We start from the raw sequence: 24,375 nt of genomic DNA, 5'->3' as shown, positions 1-24,375 counted from the left end.
GAGCGTTTTTTCGACTCTTTCACAGCCATAAAATAGAATTGTTAGCCCTTTTAGGACATTTTACAGACCGAAATGAGAGATTTCCCTACCACTTCTTATACTTCAACTATCATATACCTCTGCCTAAAGCCTAAATAAGGTACCCCTTTCGGAAAGAGCCTCTTCGTATAGGCCATTATAGAGAGTAACTCCCCCGCAGGCCTACAAATCTCTAGGATAAGTCGTAAGACTTTTTCCTTGTGAGATGAATAGTTCCTTGAGTTCACATGTTAGGCTAAAAGCAGTAAGAGAGCCTTTTAGTCCCCATAGTAAGTAGCAAGTAAGATTCTTTCCTTGTGAGGTTAGTAATTCGTTGAACATTGGCCAATGAATCCCTAAGGAAACAACGTGTTACTTACTTTACGTAACTTACATTTCGGACATCGAAAATCTGGTGATTTTCACTGTGAAGATATGTATATATTTTTTATACTGACCAGTTGTGGAGATTTGGTGGCCTAGTAGTTTACCTGCTGAACAGGGTATTGTTTTTCGGGTCTGGAACAGGGTGTCATTTTGGACTGAACCCACAATTGTCTTTTCAAAAGCTCTAATTCCATGATGTTCATTTGAAAAGTGCTTAAGAGCGACTTTCTGTAAATACCACGGATAGGTGTGCAAGATGGAAAAATCGAAATCCCCCAAACTTTGTCACAACAAAGCCCTTTGGAAACTATTTTAGAAAGTAAAAGACTCAGTTCGTTTGACTTAATATTTTCCAAAATAATAATTTTTTTTAATTTTCACCTTCGAGAGGCCTTCAAACCACCGAAAAATGTGCTTGATACCCTCGCTTCGTGAATGGAAACGGAAACTAATACCATGACTTTTCTTACATTAAACAATTTTATGATCCTTCCTTTCTACCTAAACGTTGTTACAATTTCAAAAGATTTCAATCTGATTTTTTAATATTTTTTCAAAATTATCCTCTAAATCAGCATTATCGCGACCATCAATTTTGCCATTTTTCAACGGCGAAAATCCCTTCCTGGTACATGGCTTTCATTAGAAAAATGGTATTCCAGAGAAAGAGCAATGTTTCCCCTATCAATCTGTGAAATAAAATTCTGGGGCAATTGAAACTGCGAGTTTTTACAACTGAAAACATTTACGGTACCTCGCGTGATTTACGACCTCTGAACTTGCAGTTGTCGTGATGAATACAAGCGAGAACCTAGACAGCACTTGAAACTCTGACGCAAATTCGCCCCTTTTCCGCCAGTTTAAACACCAAAAACGATTTTAGATTTCACAGTGGTAAATTTTCGAAAGGAGCAGCAATTTTATTGTGCGAAAGTGTGCTATGAACTTCTTGACTACAAACACTTCCCTTACGTGCGTATTTGTTTACTTTTGCCGTACACATATGTACAAAACGGCTAATAGTGTGGGTAGCTATTCTTTAAAATGCTCTCATTTCTCATGAACCAAATCGTTATAGCTATAAAAAGGGAAAACATTTTGACCTACCTCACATCATTTGACAACAGACCCGACTCTTTTACTGCCTTTAGCGAAACGAGATTGCGTGACAAAGAACTTTGAGATCCAGGTTATACCGCGCAGACAGATACCATTCCGAAAAAGAAACTCACGCGGCACCTTCTGTAGCTATAAAAGCGAAACATGTAAAAAATCAAAATCCTTAGTTTCGTTGACTTATCTGCCAGAGCAACCCTGCAAACGTAACACTAAAAAAATATTTTTTCGTCAAAAGACTTTATAGGGGTAGGCCCTTATACAGTGCAACCGCGATATAAAGAACCTACGAATGATTTTCTTTACCTCGATAATAGTAAAATATGCCGTTAAACCTATATTAAAGCCCCCTGTCAAATAACCCCCCTCCCTCTGATAAGCCCCCCACCCCCTCTATCAAGAACCCGCTTCCCACCCGTAATTATTCTTCACTAATAAATGAAAGACTGTATTAATCAATCACGACCGTAAAGGCTTCGTGTGGACTGATCCGGGATGGTTTATTTACCAACTGGAAGTTCGGATTTGATTATGATTTTCGACTGCATGACCTAAAACTTCCTGTGAGCTTTTCCACTTTGTACTCTAGTTCTTTATGGAGAAGCGATACCATCGTAGTTTCTAAATTAAACATATTAAGCCCCCCATCTCTATTAAGCCCCTCCCCCTCAAATGAGCTTGAAAAAATAAGCCCCCCGGGGGAGCTTAATAGAGGATTTACAGTATGAAAAAAACCCTCGATATAACGAAGCCTCGTTATAGCGAGCAAATTTCAGGGGCACTCAACGACTGTTTTCTGTAAAATATATCTTCGGAGAAGTAGATATTGCCTAGAATTTTCTATAGCTTGAGGACGCCTAAAAATTTCTAGATGACCGTTCCGTTCCTGTTCAATTTTCGAAGGTTATCTTATAAATTCAATGCGATTTTCTGAAGTTAAATTTTTCACATTTTACATCCCAGGTTAGGCTAATTTTTCATAGAAAAGAGGAAGCCTGAAATGTTTGGATTCAAACATGTGATTGAGAGAGGAATCAGAAAAATTCTCACTTCGTGATACGTTAAATTGCATCTAAAATTTTTGGGAAAATAATACTGAAGCCCTTGTAATTTCGAAGATGCTCAATGCAAGTTCCCCTAGGATGACCGAACAGGAACAAATTTTACAAGCCGCTTAGAATGCATTTCTAGAGATCTAAAAGTACTCTGGGTACACCATTGAAAAATGTTTTCAATGAATTTAGAAGGAAACCGTCGTTGGGTGGCTCAGAAATTTTTTTAGTCCCTTGGCCCTTCGTTAAATCGAGGTTCCACTGTAGTCTCTCGTTTTCATCACGCTCGTTTTAAAATACGATTATGAATTTCTTACTTGTATTCTTAGGAAAAAGCGCTAAGTCGTAGTCTAAAATGTCATCCGTCCCTTCCCTCCACCCCCTAAGGAGCCACAGCAGCTTTCGGGGTGGGGCGCAGAGACGCATAACATTTCAGACTAGACATAGCGGGGCTAAAAAACCTGCATAACTTTAGAGCACCTCTTGTGTTTAAATTTTCTGTAGTTCTGGCAAACTCGAACAAGTTTTGCATTTCTGAGGAACGTTTTGCCAAAATATAGGTTATGGCACATGTCAAGCCAGAAAAAGTGAGCAGTTTGATAGAAAATGTCAAGTACGACTGAACAACGCCCGTAAAAGCGCCCCTAATGACTCGGGCGGGAGGGGGAGGCTGGGTGGGGAAGGGAAACTCTGAAATTGAGCAAAGAGGACCTAGCTCTAAGCATACCGCCTGCTTTTTAGTTGTCCGTTTCCCTTGGCAATAAATTTTACCCACAGTTTCGAGAAACTCTTTAAAGGAGATTGGGCCCGTCAGGAACGCTCAGCGGTAAAACCAAAGATCGCGCCCTCAAAAAACTTATTTTAACTTACTGAAAGCCGTTTTTTCTTGACCTATTTAAATTATCATTAGGAAAGAAGAAAAGGAATCTCATAATTAGCGTATGTATAAAACTATCAAGAAATCTCGAAATTCTGGGTTTTCTAAGAGAACACTGGAAATAACTCGCTATCAATAATCCGAAGATATCCGAATATCTCACTTTTCAAGCCCATGTTAATTCGCTTCATTTTTGAGGGGAGCCAACATTAGCCGCGCGACTGTTATTTTTTTGCGCCTCGGTATCTCACGTTATGCTAACGCGTATCCGCAAGTGTGTCTTACATCCTACGCTTACGCAAAGATTAAATACCTGAAACGATGGGGTATGTGATATATATTCACCTGGTACCGCCCCGAGGGCTACGTGTGTAAGACTGTTCCTTTTCAGATTTTCAATAGCAATGCAAAAAACAATAGCTTTCAGTTAGTGCGATCGGCTTTTCCTTCTCTTTTATTTTCTTTTCCTTTTTCTCTCAAAAAACGCATTTTTTTTAAGGTGCGAGGGGCGCGATCATTGGTTTCACCGCTCGAGCGTTCCAGACGGACGCAACTATACGGCTTGCAATCTTCTTTAAAGAGTTGCTCAAAAATATGAGCGAAATTTATCTCCAAGGCAGACTCACAGCTAAAGCGCAGACGGCATGGTTAGAGCTAGGTCCCCTTTGCTCCATTTCAAAATTCCCCCCCTCCCCCTGCCAGAATCATTAGGGGCGCTTATACGGGCGCGGTTCAGTCGTATTTGACATTTTCTATCAAACTACTCTTTTTTTTCTGGCGTGACATAAGCGTATATTTCTCCCAAACGTTGCCCAGAAATGCAAAACTTGCTCGAGGTTGCCAGAAGTACTGAAAGCTTTGCTTTTAACACCAGAGGTGCTCTAAAATTATGCAGGTTTTCTAGCCCCGCTATATCCAGTTTGAAATGTTCTGCGTTTCTTCGCCCCAACCCGAAACGGGCCGCCGACCCTTAGGGGGTGGAGGGAAGGGACGGATGACTTTTAAGCCAGGAATTAGCACCTTTTTTCCCCCTAAATGTCATTTTTCTAAGGATACAAGTAAGGAATTCATAATCGTATTTCAAAATGTGTAAGCAGGCGTTTATAGAAAGTAAGAGAATATAAGGGCCAACCACTTCATAGTCTGTTGTCGAAAATATGTTTTTTTAGTCTTACGTTTTCATAATCGCTCTAGCGGATAAGTCAGTGAAACTAAGGATTTTGATTATTTACATGCTTTGCTTTTATAGTTACAGAAGGCACCGCGTGAGTGTCTTTTTCGGAATGGTATCTGTCTTCGCGGTATAACCCGGGTCTCAAAGTTCTTTGTCACGCAATCTCATTTCGTTAAAGGCAGTAAAAGAGTCGGTTCTGTTGTCAAATAATGTGAGGTAGGTCAAAACGTTTTCCCTTTTTATAGCTATAACGATTTGGTTCATGAGAAATGAGAGCATAGCTACCGACACTAAAGCCGTTTTGTAGATATATGATAACTGTTACAAATACGGCCAAAGTAAACAAATACGCACGTAAGGGATGTGTTGTAGTCAAGAAGTTCATAGCACACTTTCGCACAATAAAATTGCTTTTCCTTTTGAAAATTTACCAATGTGAAATCTAAAATCGTTTTTGGTGTTTAAACTGGCGGAAAAGGGGCGAATTTGCGTCAGAGTTTCAAGTGCTGTCTAGGTTCTCGCTTGTATTCATCACGACAACTGCAAGTTCAGAGGTCGTAAATCACGCGAGTACCGTAAATGTTTTCAGTTGTAAAAACTCGCAGTTTCAATTGCCCCAGAATTTTATTTCACAGATTGATAGGGGAAACATTGCTCTTTCTCTGGAATACCATTTTTCTAATGAAAGCCATGTACCAGGAAGGGATTTTCGCCGTTGAAAAATGGCAAAATTGATGATCGCGATAATGCTGATTTAGAGGATAATTTTGAAAAAATATTAAAAAATCAGATTGAAATCTTTTGAAATTGTAACAACGTTTAGGTAGAAAGGAAGGATCATAAAATTATTTAATGTAAGAAAAGTCATGGTATTAGTTTCCGTTTCCATTCACGAACTGAGGGTATCAAGCACATTTTTCGGTGGTTTGAAGGCCTCTCGAAGGTGAAAATTAAAAAAATTATTATTTTGGAAAATATTAAGTCAAACGAACTGAGTCTTGTATTTTCTAAAATAGTTTCCAAAGGGCTTTGTTGGGACAAAGTTTGGGGGATTTCGATTTTTCCATCTTGCACACCTATCCGTGGGATTTCCAGAAAGTCGCTCTTAATTCTGTATCATGCCAAACAAAATGAATCAGGGTCATAAAATAAGGTGTTTTTTTGTCTTAAACCCGGAAGGGAAATGAGCCATTTTTGTCTCAAACGGGGTCATGGTTTGAAGGCATCGGTGGCACCTCTGTACCCAAACTTGCCTTGAATGCCCTCCTGGGCTCCGGTCATGTGAGCCCTCCGGTCATGTGAGCCACAAGCTCTATGTACCCCTATTCTTATTTTTTTACCGATATTGACCAATCATTATTGGTTGTTACTCTTATTGACCTACATTTAGGAAACCTCATCACCGGAAAATGAAGAGAAAAACGAAAAAACAACTGGTACGTACACGGAAACAGTTGCTGTTACAAAAATTGAGAATGTCATGTTTTATTTCGCTTGTTGAGTTTGTTATGTTTTGACTTTTTGTATGTGACAGGAAAGAGAGCAGGAGATAAGAGAATTCTTAAACCAACCAGCAAACAAGATCTCAAGGTTTGATTTCTTGCTTAGCTTAGTTGAATTAATGCTCTAATGGTCATGCGATGGATGATGCAGGCTGACATGGGGGAGTGCTGTGTATGGCTGTTGGCCAGTCAGCCCTCGTCTGCCAATGTCCGTACTGTATATACCTGAATAAAGGTTGCTTTGGGCATTGGGCTTTGCGCACTGGTAAGTTATTGTTTGGCATTCACTCAAGCAAATCATTGCAGTGAGTTTCGTATGCCCGAACGCTTTATTGCCAATGACCAATTACCAAAGCAACCTTTAACAGATCAGGCATATACTGTAATGGGTGCAGATCCTGAGATAAGGGGGTGGGGTGGGGTGGGGGGGGGGGGGGCTTCTCAAAAAAATTTTTCTCGGCCCTTTGGGGGTTGGGGGCGGGCCCCTCCCCTGGAACCTTCGGGCCTCAGTTTGGTCCAAAAATAAGGGGGGTGGCCCCTCCTCTGGATCCGCCACTGTACTATAGAACTGTTCTGAGCGCGCTAGTCCTTTTTTAGTGGCTATCTCTGGTATCAATATTAAATTCCGTCTCGTAAAACTGTCCGACAGTGTAGTCCAACACAACACCGACCCGGTTTGCAACTCGAAATAGCCAATTTTTGGGGGTAAATTTCGTCCAGAACAGGGACTAGTCAACCAAGCAACTTCATCTTTTGTTAACTGTACGATGGAAACTGTACCAAAACAATTTTGGCCGCCTGTCTTTTTCTTTGGTCCGGAAATGTGTGATACTAAGCCAAAACATCCAGTTATTGCAAAAGATGTAACAGCACACCCTAAAAAGAAAGTGTCCCTTATTCAAGACTCTTTTAAGCTAAATTCGAAGTTTGTGGTCCTTGCTCGAATCAACATTGTCCAAAGAAATTTGTGTCAATTGAATAGTGTTACTGTCTATTCAGGAGGCGTATATTAGTATGTGTAATCAACTAGTGACGAGTGAAATTAGCGAATAATTTCACGGGCTCGGGAAATTATAAGGATTTGGACAAAACGCAAGTGAAATTATTCCCTAATAATTTCCGAGTATACCATTCCCTATTCCCGAGTATACCATTTGATTACCTATTAATATCATGGGTGACGAATTACCTTAGCAATCGAGGATTTTTGACTTGTTTATCGTATCGACTTGGATCGTATCGATCGATCGTGAACTCCACGTTTAGAGCTGAAATTTGGCTTAAGTTTTCGGAATTTTTCGACAACATACCTCTAGGAATCCTTCTTGATGTGCTCTTTCGTGTGTTCAGGTTTCTAAAGCGTCTTTTTATGCCCTGACATCTTCATTCATGACATTTTAAAACTTCGTCGCCATCTTGAAACGGACTACGTGCGGCAGGTTGCGATGGCAATTTAGTAATTTCACATGTGAAATTACAAATTAACGCTGAAATTTCGCGCCAAAATTAAGGAGTAGTTCGTCACCTATGATATTACAGCTGAAATTACCAGAAAACTGAACTTCTGATTTACATGTACTGTTCCGGGGAAAAAGGGCGTATGCAACAGTTTTTGCCTCTAAAACCAAATTGCTTGATCTAAGTTGACCAGGTGAAGAATCCCCCGATATAAACGGGATGATTTGCTTGCTGTCAAATGACCATGTGCAACAACACGCACACAGGTGCAATGATTTACACTTGTTCCTCACTATACACTTACATGTAGCACTTATTCTTACTGCAAATGGACTTCGGGATTTGAACTTTTAGGATTTTGAATATTAAGACAAGTTAATGATCTGATTTTCAAGTTACTTACTATATTACCGTAGGCTTGCTCTCCATACACGTTGTTCAAGTGGTCTGTAAGCAAGATTGTACATACATGTTTCTCATCTTGTGGAGGGTAGTGTGCGAGCAGGCTCTCTTATGCGAGTTTGGGAAAAATTTTGGCGGCCGATCTGCCAGCGCCAGGGGAATAGTGGCGCCTCCGCCGCCAAAGTTTTCCTCGAACTCGCACAACGAATGACATGTGAAAGGTAGCTGACATTACCAGTGTTCAATTGAAGAATGATCCTCGCAGTTGTGAACTTAATTTATGCAATTGCGTAAGAAGCGTGAAAAAATTCAGGACATCAACGGTATTTGAACCCGTGACCTCGCGATACCAGTGCGACCGGTCACATTTCCAGTGGTGTTGCTTTGCAGATGTGTTTCTTTTGCTGATATGAGAAACTTGCGGGAACAAATGTCTTCCCAGAGGATGACAAGTGCCAGTGCAAGGTAAGCTTGTAACTCAACTTGGACCTCGATTCAACCCTTGTCGCCCATGTTAGGTCTTATTTAAATAATCATCGCACCAATAAATCGTAATGTATCCACCGCAAGATAGATATTGTTCTATCTCTTCATAATCGTGGTTCTGAAGGAATAAATCATTAGGGGTGAATTGTGCGTGAGCTGTCTCTTACTTTTCCTTCCAATACCGCAGTGCATAGTAGCCTGGAGTTCGATCCTTTACCCCCAAAAATCACATATATACATCACTATGCACTAACCCTGAGGGGATAGTTGTTTTAGGGTTAGGGTTAGAGAGGCATTGACAACGGGTGTGTTTTCGACTTTCAAAAAGCCTTTGACAGAGTAAATCACCAACTTCTCTTAAAATGAATTGCCCGGGTATGGCATCGAAAACCATAAACTGAGGTGGTTTGAGAACTATCTTACGAATCGATATCAATCTGTTGTCTACGGAAGCGTACAGTTTGCATCTCAGCAGGTAAAGTCTGGCGTAACCCAAGGGTCCATACTAATTACTTGTTCCCATTTTGTTGTGTATAGGCTTAGCATCGATTTTCCTGCTAGTAACTCAAGCGGTCAGAGCTTCTGACTTGTTTTTATAAGGTTGTGGTTAAATTCGTATTGCTAGACATAAATGACGGAGCTAAAAAGTAACATAACATGTTTTTTACTTTGTTAAAGCGCGTAATAGTGCTGAAATTACTACTTTATGTACGCATGTGCATTTCTCTCTTAGGTCCGAGTTAACCAGAGTAAACAGTGAACCAATAATCTTTGACCACGAAAGACTTTTTGAAAACGAATTTACAAGGTATGTCAATGAGTATTCACCTTCACCTGACATTTTACGAACGCTCAATAGTTCTTGAGTCCAAGGGGACTTTTTGGTTTATATCGATGGACCGTCACACCCAGTTAGTGCATAGTTCTCGTGTTCCAATCCAATCAGGTCCAGAAGGTCCTACTTAATACTTAGTCGTCTCATCTTGTAAGAAACGTGTTGTCAAAAAATCTTGGAAAATTAGATGATGATACATAATTTTGTTGCCGTTGTTGTAAAATATGTTTGTGATACTTGCAAAGGGATAATCGAGTCTGACCAACATGAATAAGACAGTCTATGTTTAAGGGAGAATGAGAGGTGTTGAATCTTAAGATTAAGAATTCTTGAACGCGAAGGACAGTTGATGTATCTGTATTTTTCTTTAGCGAAGAGGAGGTATCTTTTGATTCAGTGCGTGAGCGTTTTTGGTATGTTTGGTTTGATGATGTGTATCCGCCAACACCAGCAGTTCCAGAAATCAAATGTAAGTGACGTGGTACAATGAAACCCCGTCAGTAAGAACCTGCATTTTCCCAAGTTAGCTTAAACAGGTTGTTACATAAATGGTAATAAGCACAAATTTTGGCTATTTAGGTTCTTAAATAGGTTCTTATCGTCTAAAGAAAAAAAGTACATTGTACATAAGAGTATCTAGTGGAATTCAGATTATTCCTCATATAAAATCTGCATCGTAAATTAGTGTTGCACTTGGAGTGATTCGGCACCTATGTCTCCAAAGAGGATTCTAAATGATAGCCTGTGTACGGACCCCCCCCCCCCCACCCCTCAGGAAAAATCGGAGAAGGGGAAGAGGGTCTGTACACAGGCTATCTGAATGACGATTTGTCTTGTTTGCCCCAGCGTACACAATGTTTTTATAGATTTTAGAAAATGAGAACCTGTTTCAAATTTTAGGCTAAACAGGTTCTTATATAGAAGGGTCTAACTGCCCGGCAAATTTTACCCTAACAGGTCCTTAAAAACTGAACCAGGTTCTTACTTGCGGGTTTTCACTGTTTTGCAAAAATCATGTTAGAAATATGTCCTCGGGAACTTGAAGGGTATTCCTGTGATCGGAGATTGAACCAAAATATAGTACGGGATTTAGGAAACATCAACGGGATACGGGTTTGACTGCCACCGGGGAGCGGGATTCGCCAAAATTTGGGCACGGTTTCGGTACTGGGAAAGAGAACGATATTCGGGATAGTAATGACAGAAGTTTAGGTTGCGGGATTCTCGTGAAAAGAAGCTTTAATGCGGGATCAGACCCCCCTTTCGAGACAATATTTTGCTCAGTAACTGTGTTTTCCAGTTGGTCAGGATTTAATGGAGCCGAAACCAAACGAACGGTTACAACGACAGTTAGATATTTGTAGTAGCAACAATCGTTTACAGTCTGTCTCCTTTTATTATCATGCCAAGGCACAATAATAATGGTTTTGGTTTTATTAATGAAGCACGAGATTGTGAGCACATTACGAAGCACAAACTTTCCTTCGATTCTCGTTTGAAAGTGGCCATGACTGTTTTGAGTGTGCGTGTAAGTCTTCGATAATCGTAGGTTTAAGACGCGCTAATATTTTCAGGTTTTGCTGACCGTGAGAAACGGGTTGAAGACCAATGTTCACTAGTATAAGTGTATTTAATACAATGCTGTTTTCATTTGCATTTAGTTGACCTTCAAAGCTTGAGCTCACCTGGACCACAGACGCAGAGGTGAGGGCGAAACAGTTGATTTCCTTGTAATGAAGTATTTTGTAATAGGCCACTTCCTAGTTCCAAAAACCCTCACTTTCAAAAGGAGGTCAAGTGCACAACCTTTCTTGTGAAAATGAGTTTTATTTGCATGAGAATGAAAAACATTTCCATAGAGTGGTTTTCGTTTGAGTGTCGTAAAACCAAAACCAAAGTAATTACTCTGGCCAATCACATAGGACACAGACAATACATTGAACCAATCAAAACTCGAAGTAATTACATGTGGCTGACACAAAGCGCGGGAAAATGCATGCGAGCGCGTCACAATTGGCTTTGGTTTTACTTCTGATTGGATGAAAAGGTGGCGCGAGTCTTTTAAGCCAATCGCATCGTGTAGAAAGTGCAAAACCAATTACTTTTCGACACTCAAATGAAAACCGCTCTATCAAAGGCTGAGCACTTAACCTCCTTTTAATACAGAGGCCAGGGGGAACTCGGAAATGGCTTATTTCTCACTTCGGAAACTCTAGGGAGAATGGGCACAAGCTTTGGGTGCAGTGATTTCTAGGATCGTTTGGGTGGACAAGCGTTAGTTATGATTGGTCGATAGTATCCAAGGCAACCATTAACCAATCATAAGGAACACTTGTGCAACAGCCAACCTCGTTCCCAGGTTCTCTCTCCTACCCTCGCTCTCACGCAGGGACTGGTAGGAGAGAACCCTGGGAGCGAGGTTGGTGCACCAGCATGCATATTCTCCACAGTATTCTCCGTGCTTTCTAATTTCACTGATGAGGAGAATTCGTTTCATGGACAAGCCCTCTTTCACTTGTTGATCATTTCCCTTTTTCTCGTAACCTTCATGATTGATGTAGTAGTGTACTATGAGAAGAAATGTATACTATACATTACGGGTAAGAGTCCAGTAGTTCCACCCAGGTGAAAATGTTTTGCATAAACTAAAACTTTAAAATTTGACGAGGTGCGAGAACGACCCGCTACAAATTATATCCACTGAATCAGGTGTACAGGCTAAAAGGAGTGGAAAAACTGCGTGGCCTCAAATCACAGCCCATATTTTCCGAAGCTTCCCAAACGGAAAGGCGTTGACCATTTGATTTTCCAACCGAAATTTTTTGTTTTCCCATGTAAATGGTAACTATATACCCCAGGCTGGAGACAAACCAGAGCCCAGTTGTTCGAATGCCATTTAGTGCTAATCCTGGGTTAAATTTGTTCAAAAGCATTTTCTCGGATAATTGTCTCAATTTTTCTTAGAACATCCAATCATCAAATTGTAGACAAAAAGAATAAAACTGAATTTGTGTTTTAAGCTTTCATATCTAAATTCAAATTTCGCACTTACCCTGGGTTGTCTTAAGCCAGCTCACGGGGCCCAGAGGAGTTATGTGTGACCTTGATTGCAGTTGAAGTTGTTTTTTGTAGAATGGAATATGAACGTGACCGACCAAACCATCATGCGACCGTGTACCAAACCTGGTAAAATGTTATCCAGTGTTCTGGAAAACCGCTGAAGGTGTGACACCACGAATGAATAACAGTGACTATAATGTCGTAAAGAGATCTTGTCTCGTTTTCTTCTCGGTACTTCGTTCCTCTTTCCGAGGGCATCCGGGTGACGTTTGTTTTCCCTTCCAACTAGCATTGGATAATATTTTAGCAGGTTTGTAACACGATTGCATGGTCGTTTGATCGGTCAAGTTCATATTCGTTTCTTCAGTAAACAAAGACGATTCGCACCTCATCTGCAATCAAGGTCACAAATAACTCCTCCGCGTCCTCCGCGTCCTCCCGCCCAGGTTTGAACAACCCGACCCCGGTTAGCAATAATCCTGGGCTAACTGCAAACAGAGCATTTGAGTAATCAGTTGTTGGTAACTACCCCTGGATTAGCGCTAATCGTCATTCGAACAACTCGGCCAAGTTGACTGTTTAACTATTTGACTAGCTGACTTCTTAACCGTAGATTTGTACCCTGTGCAACTGAGTTGATATCACTCCGCCGTGCTACCTCTATGCTGCTGCCTACTAGACAGACTTAAAAGTCGAAGCTACACCGTATATTATTAAATTTCTGCTTCATCGATTCGCTCCAAGAGAGGTAATCTAAGAGAGTCTTGGATTCTGGACTCCACGCTGAAAATTCCTGATTCCAGGTGCTGGATTTCTGATTCCTTGCCAGTGGAACTAGGATTCCGGATTTCAATTGTTAGCCGGGATTCTGGATTCCTTAAACTGAATTCTGGATTCAAAAGCGCAGGATTCTGGGATCTGGATTGCCTTTCATGTGGCAAATCGACAGTAGGACTGGAAGAGTTAAACGTTGCGGGCCGTGTTAGATGATGTTGTGTTTTTCTTTCTTTCAGCAAGACAACTGAAGTTGTTATAAACAACGATATATTGGAAGACATCCAAGTTATTGAACCTCAGATAAGAAGTTCACACCAACAACTATACGAGGTAATAAATCAAGTAACCATATAAACCACGATGCCTTTTCGCCTAAAGACACACAGTTTAAAGTATTGTCCTTCCACGTAAGGTAATCTAACACAGTCTTGGATTCTGGATAATTGGAATCCGGATTCCAGATTTTTTGTGCTGAATTACGGATTCCAAAGCCCAGGATTCCAAAAGCAAAAATTTTCCTGGATTCGGTCATCCAGATTACCTTACATGGGGCGAGTAGTGACGAACCTTTAAACCTTTGTTGGCCCAGATGTTGTTCTTCTAAACACATGTAGTTAATCAATAGTTGCTATTTGTTGAACGGATTACAGCCGATCTCTACTCTCGTTGAACAATGTTAAACAACGTTGAACATTTTCAATGGCCTATTTCAACATTCATCATGGCTGGAACCACTGCTCATTATAATATTGACAAGACCCGCCGGTTTTTGTTAATCAACTACTTCTAGAGGGTACAAATCGTCAGAATAATGCTGCGAGCAGTAAAACATAACCTGAGAATTGTGTAAAAGAGTTAGTGCGCTGTTGGCCTGGGGGCTCACAGCAATAAATATTGAACCGTTTGTCATTTGCTTTATTTGCAAAGTCACGCTGACGGTGTTGATTTTGGCATGAACTGACAGGATCTGAAAATCTGTTGGTATTGTCCCTACTACCATAGCTTACTACTCATTCAGTTCCATCTAGAGTTCTCTCTTCCCTTATCCTACAGGCACTTCAGGAAGAAGCTGATCGACTTACAGAGTTGATAGAGACTCCACAAGGGACTGAATCAGCCGCCATCTATTTATGTCGAAGAGGCGCTGTGTTCCGTAAGGTATAGCACAACTTATCGTGGCGATGTTTCTGGATCATCGTGTCCACCCTGTTTTCCCCTCGTTATAATTTAATTTTTTACGTGGTATTTAGTTAAGTAATTACACAGTTGCTTTAGTGTTGCATTGCTGGGCTTCATAATTGACTGATAAATCTCTTATCACTTACTCAACCAGTCAAGAGTGAGATAAAGATCACTCCTGATTTGCCTCCACTTTCGTTTTTCTTGCGCTTTACGCTGTAGCCTCCCAGTCTGCGTGGAAGACAAATCGTAACATTACGATCCAGGTCTATTTTGGTAAGATTTATTTAAAGACATCGCAGCATAATCGTGCTTATATCTCCCCGCCAATTTGCGCAGACAGGCTAATTTTTGGCAGGTGAACATATCATATCACTAAAACCGCCTTTATGTATGAGGTTAAATATGAGGATAAAAGTCACGCGATAAAAATTTAAGGTGATAAAAATATATATTTTTTACCAAGTAATGAGGCAATATCACCAAGAGTCTTTCCATAGCTCAGTGGCCCGCTCGCTACACCTGACACAATTTCGGATTAACATACCACTCCTCTTGTCTTATTGCTTCGTTTGCCTTTACTTACAGCTTGGACAATTAAAGAAAGCGTGGGATGACTTAAACAGGTGTGTCTTTTTTAAAATATCATTGTCTTTGACGTCTTATGATTATCTTAGCGAGATTAGAATCCAACTGACTCTTTTCCGTTATGATCAGGTCAATCGAGCTTGAACCCAAACTTTTGGATGCATACTGGCACAGGCATTTGCTTCACCTCTTGCAGGATAATAAAAAGGTACATGTTAGCCTTCTATGCCTAATAATTTTCCTTGGTCATGTCAGTAGTACATTAACTCTTCCAGACCTGTAGTTTCATTGGCTTCTATAAGCAGTAGTTTCTTTTGTTTTAGGGCTTGGGGGATTGTTTCTTTTGAATCATCTATTGTTTCATTCTTCAATCACAGACCATGTCCAGAGAGCTATACTGACTGACTTTCTTGGTCATTTTTAAAAAGTCCTAAGTTATTAAATTGTGGTTGCGAGTGACTATATCCCACCATTTTTATTTCTGTTAAAGACTGTCTGTGCAGTAGTGAGCTTAAATATTAAAGCGTAATTAAATCACTCTCAGCCTTCACACAACCTTCGCGCTTGTCATTTCTATGACGACTAGAGTATACAGTGTTTTCACGTGACGTCATGGCGGCCATATTGGTGTCCCAAAACAATGATACGGCGGCCATGTTGGTGCCCCAAACCAATCCTGTGGGAGTTGAACTCTTTTCTTATGCAAACAATTTCTTTTGTTCCAATAAATTTGCATATATACTCGCCACGTTAGTGAAAACACTCTATAGGCCTCTTTGAGGTTGAGTTTGAGGCCAGGTCGGTGTTGTGTTACATGGGAATTTTACAAGGTCGCAAGGAAAACTGGGTCAAAATTCCTCCACCAAAATAGTCCGATTATGCAGTTCGAGCCAACAGTGACCCAGTCTCAAACACAACCTTAACATGGCCACTTAGTATAGGATCAATGATGCTAAAAAACATTATAAACTACTGTTCTCCTAGGCCGCTCTGGATGATCTGTCCTTTATAATTAAGAACAGCAGTACACAGGCACGAGCTTTTCGGTCCAGGTTAGTTGCTCTGAGTGCCGTACACGTACATACCGTGTGTGACGAATTTTTGCTGGTTCTAATGTTTGTGATTTTTCCAGCGATCCACAAAAATAAGTTCCCGCAAATAAAACTTACCGCAAACATTTTTCCCGCCAAAATTTACTCCAGAGTAAATATTCTCTAACTTATAAATTCGGTACACAAAAATAGAGTAAGAAATCGTGTCTGTTCAATCACAACTTGTCTCTTTCATTCAGAAACAAAACGGTATACGATGACATACTGGTTTATTGTTTTAAAATATGTATTTTAATTTTCTATTGCACGTGCTAAATAAAAACGAAAATATCATCAATTCTGGGTACTGGGTACTTGCTGAAAATCGCAAAAATTATTTCCCGCAAGACACAAAAAATCAAAAATCCGCAAAAATTAACTCTCGCAAAAATTTCGTGCAACATGGTAGATCATTATATACCCTGGGTAATATCACATTGCAATGAAAAAATTTGAAATTATAAAGCACAGAACTAAAGTAGGTTCTTAAAAGAAGATACTAACGTTACTGTAGTTGCTATGTTTTTTGGGAGTTCATTTTTTGATAAATATTTTAGCGTCAAATAATGCATCGGCTTTTCATGGTTGGTCTTGAGCAACTCTTAAAAGTTAGTTGTTATCTGTAGTATCTTACGAAAGGTTACTTGTATCCAATATCTCAGGTTATCTATTCACAAAACGTTTATTAAGTAAAAACAACAACAGTGGCGAGGGTCAGACAACAGAGCGAGGCTTAAAGGCTTAAAGTGCGCCCTTTAGAAACTATTAAATGAAATACCTGATTATGAACGTTTTTAAATGCAAAATGAACCAGTGATAATTTGTCTGCCGTTATATGTACAGTTTAGGGTAAGCCGATTATACACGGTTTATACAAAAAACTGACGTTATTGTTCTTCATTTAATATTAGAGCGGTTTTCATTTGAGTGTCGAAAAGTAATTGGTTTTGCACTTTCTACACGATGCGATTGGCTTAAAAGATTCGCGCCACCTTTTCATCCAATCAGAAGTAAAACCAAAGCCAATTGTGACGCGCTCGCATGCATTTTCCCGCGCTTTGCGTCAGCCACATGTAATTACTTCGAGTTTTGATTGGTTCAATGTATTGTCTGTGTCCTATGTGATTGGCCAGAGTAATTACTTTGGTTTTGGTTTTACGACACTCAAACGAAAACCACTCTATGAGGGTTTATTCTGGCTGATTTCTTTTATCTTTGTAAACATCAGGGCAGAACTTTACCGTCAAGAAAACGATGCCACAATGGCCATAGTTAACTATTCCCAGGTAAATCTCACCTCTAGGCCTTTATGCTTGATTGTTTACCTAATTTTTCTCCTTTACTAAACAAAGTTACTTTGTTTTAGGCGATCAAGCTGAACCCAAATGATGCCGAGACGTATTACCAGCGAGCGGCCATGTTTAAAATGGTATTTATTTTTATCTCATTATAGCCTGTTTAACGTATCCAATCAACTGTTTCAACTTTTAGCTTTTAAAAGAAATCATTACTATAAAAGCCTGACCACTTAGATGCAAGCCAGAGATGCATATTGCGTTTCTAGGCTGTTTAACTCTTTCACTCACAAAAATTGAGTGATCTACTATTGTCAGGTGGTTCTAACTCTTAAGGCTGTGGACAATATCCTATGGTGTGCCCATTGAAATGAAACTTTTTTGCCATTACTTTCGATTGGTGCATTTTGTTTTTCACATTTTACAAAATGAAATCATGTAATTCTTTATCACTAACACTTGTTCATCAAAATTTCATTCAAGCGTGGAGACATGATTCTTGCACTTGAGGACTACAAGATTGCAGCACAGCTAATGCCTTCCAAGACTGATGCCATGTTTGAGATAGGCCTCTTTCGCTTTAACAACGAGTAAGTACTTTCACAAAGTTTGTGTTAAAGCCGTTTACTTGGTCTAACTTTCCTTACTTTCGAATCGTTGTGCTCCGTAGTAAAAGGTAAAGGTCTTTATTTCACGTTGGTCTCTCGTAACAGGACACATTAGACTGACAAAGCTGAGGCGGACGGTTGGCTGATTTAACCCTCCCCCCTCTCCAATCTCCCCCCCCCCCGTCTCGTTCGTTCTTTCTACCTCCATCGGCGCTCCGTTTTACGGGTACCTAAGGTAAAAGGTTCAAGTTAAACAAAACCATATAATTTGAACGATTTTCTTTGCTACCCTATATGGAAAGGAAAGAGCAAATAAAATAAATCCTCTAGCTACCTAAAGCTACACAAAAAGGACAGAAGTCGAACGAAGGTTTTAGGCAACACCTGGGAATCAAAACTGGAGCTTCCTGCACAGATGACTACACACTAATCGGTGTGTTTTATTTGTTTTTCCATGTCCTGCATAGAGCGTTCTATGCAGCCTTCGATTCAAAATTCTTGCTAGTTGCTTCTGAGAATTTACACTGATCAATAAAGATCTTACATGCCATATTATTGTATAGAAATCAACCACGTGAGCCTGAATTTTGTGATGGCAAAACCGTTCCACTTAGAAATCTACCGGTGTCTCCGGGGCGTGAGACAGTTCAGGAGTATTTCAAGATACAGCAACAGCTTATTTTCCTGTACACGCACGCTGGAGATGGTCTTTCTTAAGGTCTTTATCTTTGTAATTACTTTACGTACAGGAACTGGACTGCGGCGCTAAGAGACTTCACAACAATTCTTCAGCAAGACCCAGAAAACTCTTCAGCCTATACTTACAGAGCAAGAGTCTATGCTAAGATGGTATGTACACAATACTTTGTTATCCAAGTTGGGATTTGTGATTTCGAATGTGATATGTTTTGTTTCAAATTGAATTTTTTGATTTGTGAATTGAGAACAAGTCAGGACAGAGGCGTAGTAAACCTTTGACTAAAAGTGACGGAAACTTGACTTAATTTTTCCTGTTTCTTAAATTCAAAAGTTGGAAGTCTTGAGTTTGAATTTTTTATTTTAACTGAAAACAAATGAACAGAAGATACTCTAATCCTGCAATAGATACTCTCCTTCTACAGGCCGAATAGGGCGAGGAGCATTGCGCGAATCCGGCCCGAACTGGCTGTGAAGGAGACTATCTGCTCACTGATGTGCACAAAGTCAGTTTTAATAATAGAACAGTGAACTGTTGTTTGAAGGCATACCATGACTTTTTTTTGTTTCGTGTATTCAAAGGTTATTGATTTAAAAAGGGCAAAATGTTAGTTATTGATTTCCACCCTGGAAAGGATGTGTTGCCTCGTAGCTATTAATCCAGGAGTTATTATTGTTGCAGAATAATTTTGAGGCTGCTCTAAAAGATCTTGCCGCTGCTGTTCATTATGATCCCAACAACGCCGTAGCGTTTTATCACAGAGGCTGTTTACTCAGAAAGTAAGGATGATTTCATTGATATTAACTTGTTCCGGGTAAGTGATTTGGAGAAAAAAGGAACGTGGCATGCTAGGAAAAAAGTCTTTTGCCGTCAGGGAATTTTGCAAGGAAATGTCAAGCAAAATCTTCGCAAAATATTTGGCAAAGTAAGTGAAAAGGTCACGAATATTTGTACTGAGGCTGCTACAACGGTTAAGACATTTTTATGCAAATGAACATACTGGCCATTTTTATGCTAGAGACGCTGAAGTCGTCTTTAGAAGCGACTCAGTAGTGAAGTGGGGGGGAGTAGCGAGGTGAGGTTTCTCCGTTGATATCAGCTATCTGTTGTGGTGTAATCCTTGTAGAAGTTTAATAAGAATATATTTATCCTACTATAAATTATTAAATGTAAGGTAGCCCAGTAAACGCCTACGCGGCGTTTAGTTCAATATGATCAACGGAAAGTATTTCAGTGACCGATATATAATACAAGTTCAAAGGCTCTCTCTTTTTAAAACACACGTTATAGCAGTTATTATCCAACCTATGAAACCCAAACACACAACACAATCTTTTAGTCCTCATTGCACCCATGACAACCTTGACAAACCAGGTATCCCGTGATAAGCCATCACAGCCGTGACTTGTCATTACACTTATCTCAGCCATGTTAACACATTTAGAAATAGCCACTAGAGAAAGGCTGCAGTTACCCTTAGTTTTTTGAAATGGTATCCTAACTTCTTTTCGTAGACGTCAGACCTTGTTATAACATTTTTTTTTAAGAATTCATCCACGAAGAGCTCTACAAGATCTGAGTGTATCGCTACTCCTGGATAATTCATTGGAAAATGTTAAAGCTTTTCTGCATCGAGGAATCCTTTACACTGACCTTAAGAGGTAAACGTTTATTGTTTTTTCAGTACCATAACAGTACCATAACAGTAACATAACAATAACATACTTTTGTGCAACCTGTTCCTGAATGCCTCATTTCCGTCTAAAGGATTTGTTTCATTTGAGCGTTGTCAGTTCTCTTAGTTTAAGAGGGAGAAAAAAGGACTGTTTCATGTCAGGGTCAATCTTGCATCCTAGTAAAGCCAAGGTAAAACAGGAAGATTGTTTTGAGAAATTACTGCAAAACGAGTTGAAACTAAGAGCGATAAAGTGCTTTCACCACCCAAGAATCAACAAATGTCTTAATTTATCCTAATTTATGTTGATGAGCGACCGATCAGAGTAGAATGATTTGCTTATATATTCTTAACTGATCATGTAACTCTTCACGATGATTCTTTTTTTTTCGACTTGTTGTGTTTCAGATGGGAAGATGCTGTGCCAGATTTTGAAGCTGCCCTTCTGCTTGATTCAGAATTGGCTAGTGCACATGTCAACATTGGCCTAATATACATAATTAAATATGGCAACTATCACAAGTAAGGATCGATTAAAGAAAAATAACAAAATGCTATTACTTCCACTACCACTACCACCACTGTCATTACCATATACCACCCTCATCACCACAACTACTACCACTACCACCACCACCACCACTACCAATATACCACCCTCATTACCACTACCACTACCTCTACCACCTACCGCCACCACCACTAATACTACAACTATCACTACCATCACCAGCACTACCAATACCAGTACCACCACCTACGGCCGCAGCCGAGATGTCTTTGATATATCATTCCAAAGATCACGGTCAGTCATGGCTTTACTGAGGTTATCTAAAGGAATACTAGGGTACTTACCATTTACATGGGAAAACCGGAAATTCCGGTCAGAAAATCAAATGGTACCATTCCGTTTGGAACGCTTCGAAAAATATTGGCTCTGATTTAAGGTGATGCAATTTTTCTCCCTTTTTAGTCTTCTCAGCAAATTTGGATGTACTTTCTAGCCGGTCATTCTCTCACCAAGTCAAATTTTTTAGTTCTATTTTTAAGCACGAGATTTCCACGCGGGTGGTTTGTTTAAATGGTAAGCACCCCTAGTTTCGCTGCTCAGCATATCTCAGGGATACGGTGGGGTTTTCTTCTGCATTTCGGGTATGGTAGTCTCCACAACAGAAGGTCAGATGTCAACTCCTGGTGTGACCTTAGACTATATCTAGCAAACAAGATGCTTCTTAATCGAAGTGTTTCACTTAAGGCAAGAGAGAAGTGAAATTATCTCTTCAACTAGCGTGGTAAACTTTCCATCAAGTCGTTTTAAGTGGGGCTTAACTGGGAACTCGGCAACTCATAGCTATTTTTTCAGTAAAGTGAGACCTAATAAAAGTTCAGTCTTGTCTGGAACAACCGTTATTTTTGCATGTTATCTGTTCAGGACTGTTCGTCGATACACTGCAGCAATCCGTGTGGATCCGACGTACATCAGAGCTTACATATGCCGTGCAGAGGCTTATCATAAACTACATATGGTGAGTGCATAGATACATTAGTCGTCAGTTGGAATGATATAGAGTCATAAAAAGGCCAGAACCCTGCCTTGCCTCTTACCAATGCCAATTTTGTTCACACGGCACCGAACGAATTTTCGACCGGCTGAAAAATTTTACCAGACACTTCATTCACATGGAGCAGTTCAATATTTTCCCACTGTTTACACGGAACTGACGAACCAGGTTGAATATTAACTTTTGTCAGAGGTTTTACCCGTGTGCCAATGCGCAAAGCACTGCTTTGGCAAATCCAAAATGGCGTCTTCCAGCTGGGGTACCACACATCCATGCAACCACGCCTTTAACTACAAACATTTTGACGGTTATGGCCTTCACACCGCGCCTGTCAAATTTTCGACCATTTGGCCTCGATTTTGGTGTTAAAAATTTTGAACGGCCAGGCGTTTAAATTTTCGTACGGTTAAGGGTGGTTCTGTGTGAACAGAGCACCTATGCGCACGAATTTTCCTTAAGTATAGACCTCTTTCATAATGGCGGCCTATTAATAGATTCTTTTATATGTGTGATAATTAGCCTTTCTGACCTCAATAGCTTGTGCAAAATACAAAACAATTCTTACTTTCAAACGATGTCAGAAGGCCAATTGTCATACATATAAAAGAAATGCAGCCATTATGAAAGAGGTCTACATAAACTGTAACCTTAAACTTAGTCTTTAGTGCAATAAAGCATCTGCCTGTCTTTATTTTTCTTTTCTTTTCTTTAGCATTCTATTTTTTTGGAGGGGAGTGGGAGGGGAGAAATAGAAGTAAAGGCAAGAGAGGACTAAATTCACCGCTTGTTGCTTTTACTTACATTGATTCGTAGGTTCAAGATGCTATCCTAGACTACACACGAGTGATTCACATGCGTCCAGACATATCAGACTACCATATGGCACGGGTAGGTTAAGGCGGTCATCACATCGAGTTTAAGAATCGCGTTTACGACATACAGACATCGTGAAGTCGCCGTTTATGGTCTGCCATAAAATCTACCAGCTTACTGAAGAGGGAGAAATTGCAAGAAAAATTGTTGATCGCAGCAGTAAAAGCACCACAAGTAAAGGCAGACTTCTTAATGTTAATCACGTTGAAAAACCCGTGAAAAACGGAAGGAAAATTATAATAAAGTGGTACGTTTTGGGATGTTCTTGTATGACGTACGCTCGAGTCTCAGTCTCTCTGTTCTCGAATCCAAGCTTGTACTACTGTGAAAGCCCAATGCCTGTTCAGGCCTGAAAAAGCCATGTTGCGCCAAGAATGTTTGCCACTATGAAATGCAGGCTGGGTTTATCTGCGAGCTCGCCAAAACTTCGCTACTGTTGAATTAAGTTTCAAAATTCGCTCTTAAGCAGTTCTTTAGACTTGCCTTCTTTATTTAAGCGGAAGTGACGTCATGACGCGCCGATTTTCGTATTTTCTTTTAGGGCAAACTGTTGCTGGAGCAAAATAAATTAGAGCTTGCAAGTTTTCATGTCAGGTTTGTTTTTTCCTTCAACTTTTCTTTTTTTTGTGCTTGTGATTAAAAGACGGTATTCAGAGTTTGTAACAGCAGATGTTTGTATTATTTTGTCCTTTCTCTTACCTTCTATTACGTGGAAATAGTTTCTAAAACATTGTCACCATAGTTTGTCATTGCGTGCGACAAGGAGCCCGCAATCCTAATCTCCAGGTTGTTATTACGCATGCGTCGCATGCATGTAGCCAGCATTCATTTGGACTTCCACTAAGAATGAATGGAATGTACAGAACGCAATTTGATCACGCACGTTTGGACCTTCTGTCACTCGTAATCTGGTCATGCGTGTTTTGACTATCAGTCACGTGAAACTTACGCAAAGCACAGCAATGGATCATAAGCGTTTTGTCCTTCGATCGTTGTCGCCCGCACTTCTTATCATTTGGTTATTACTAGTATTAAGAAGATAGATTTTAATTACTGCCTCTTAATGTTCACCAGTGCTAAGCCCTGTTTGATTGTTTTCTAATAGTTGGGCCATTTTCTTTCACTAGACAAGCCGCTGACCTGAATAGCGGGCTGGGCGCATCTGCAACACAACAGGCTGTCGTGCAGAGTTTCTTAAGGAATTTTGACCAGGTAAGCAGAGAATATAAATAGGAATCCCCACTTCAAATGCAAATCAAAATAGGGACTCGAACTAGCGGGTGTGGATACAGTTTTACCTCAGTTGTTCACAGACCTTCTATTTTACTTTTGAAATCGTAGGTCGCGCCGTCTATGAAAATATAATCCGCGGGTAATTCATTGACCTCTATGGCAAGAGGGTGGCTTTTTTAACATGAGAAAGATTCACCTCATATCACTCACCTATTCTCTTTGTGCCTTGTGGCACATGAGGCCTACACAGAGTCCCTCCACTCCACATGTCGGTTAGCCGCAACGGTCTTCACTTCCTCCCACGATTTTCATCCTGCTTCTGCTTATTCCTTTTCGACCGTTCGCCTCAAGGTTAGAGGAGAGAGGGTTATCAGCCCTCAACCCAACCCCCAACCCGGAGGACCAGGGGACCACACTTAATCTGGTCTCA

The 24,375-nt window shown here is 40.2% G+C and overlaps 1 protein-coding gene across 2 annotated transcripts in view; it reads left to right on the top strand.

Annotated features, from left to right (window-relative positions):
- The window catches only part of LOC140940079 (uncharacterized), a 60,409-nt gene that overhangs the window by 11,139 nt on the left and 24,895 nt on the right, over positions 1–24,375 (top strand). For both annotated transcript variants that reach the window (XM_073388962.1, XM_073388961.1), the window contains exons 13-34: positions 6,015–6,060; positions 6,159–6,214; positions 8,377–8,451; positions 9,206–9,280; positions 9,679–9,776; positions 10,969–11,011; positions 13,381–13,474; positions 14,198–14,302; positions 14,912–14,949; positions 15,041–15,119; positions 15,896–15,963; positions 17,231–17,288; positions 17,369–17,431; positions 17,781–17,887; positions 18,655–18,754; positions 19,284–19,381; positions 20,150–20,263; positions 20,686–20,799; positions 21,710–21,803; positions 22,653–22,727; positions 23,254–23,306; positions 23,840–23,924. In XM_073388962.1, coding sequence (XP_073245063.1) covers positions 6,015–6,060; positions 6,159–6,214; positions 8,377–8,451; positions 9,206–9,280; positions 9,679–9,776; positions 10,969–11,011; positions 13,381–13,474; positions 14,198–14,302; positions 14,912–14,949; positions 15,041–15,119; positions 15,896–15,963; positions 17,231–17,288; positions 17,369–17,431; positions 17,781–17,887; positions 18,655–18,754; positions 19,284–19,381; positions 20,150–20,263; positions 20,686–20,799; positions 21,710–21,803; positions 22,653–22,727; positions 23,254–23,306; positions 23,840–23,924 — 1,738 coding nt within the window. The remainder of the gene's footprint in view (positions 1–6,014; positions 6,061–6,158; positions 6,215–8,376; positions 8,452–9,205; positions 9,281–9,678; positions 9,777–10,968; positions 11,012–13,380; positions 13,475–14,197; positions 14,303–14,911; positions 14,950–15,040; positions 15,120–15,895; positions 15,964–17,230; positions 17,289–17,368; positions 17,432–17,780; positions 17,888–18,654; positions 18,755–19,283; positions 19,382–20,149; positions 20,264–20,685; positions 20,800–21,709; positions 21,804–22,652; positions 22,728–23,253; positions 23,307–23,839; positions 23,925–24,375) is intronic.

Source organism: Porites lutea, chromosome 6 (assembly GCF_958299795.1).
Source record: "Porites lutea chromosome 6, jaPorLute2.1, whole genome shotgun sequence".
Classification (NCBI taxonomy): Eukaryota; Metazoa; Cnidaria; class Anthozoa; order Scleractinia; family Poritidae; genus Porites; species Porites lutea.
The sequence above is the reverse complement of the archived record's forward strand: the minus strand, read 5'-3'. Positions and strand labels throughout refer to the sequence as shown.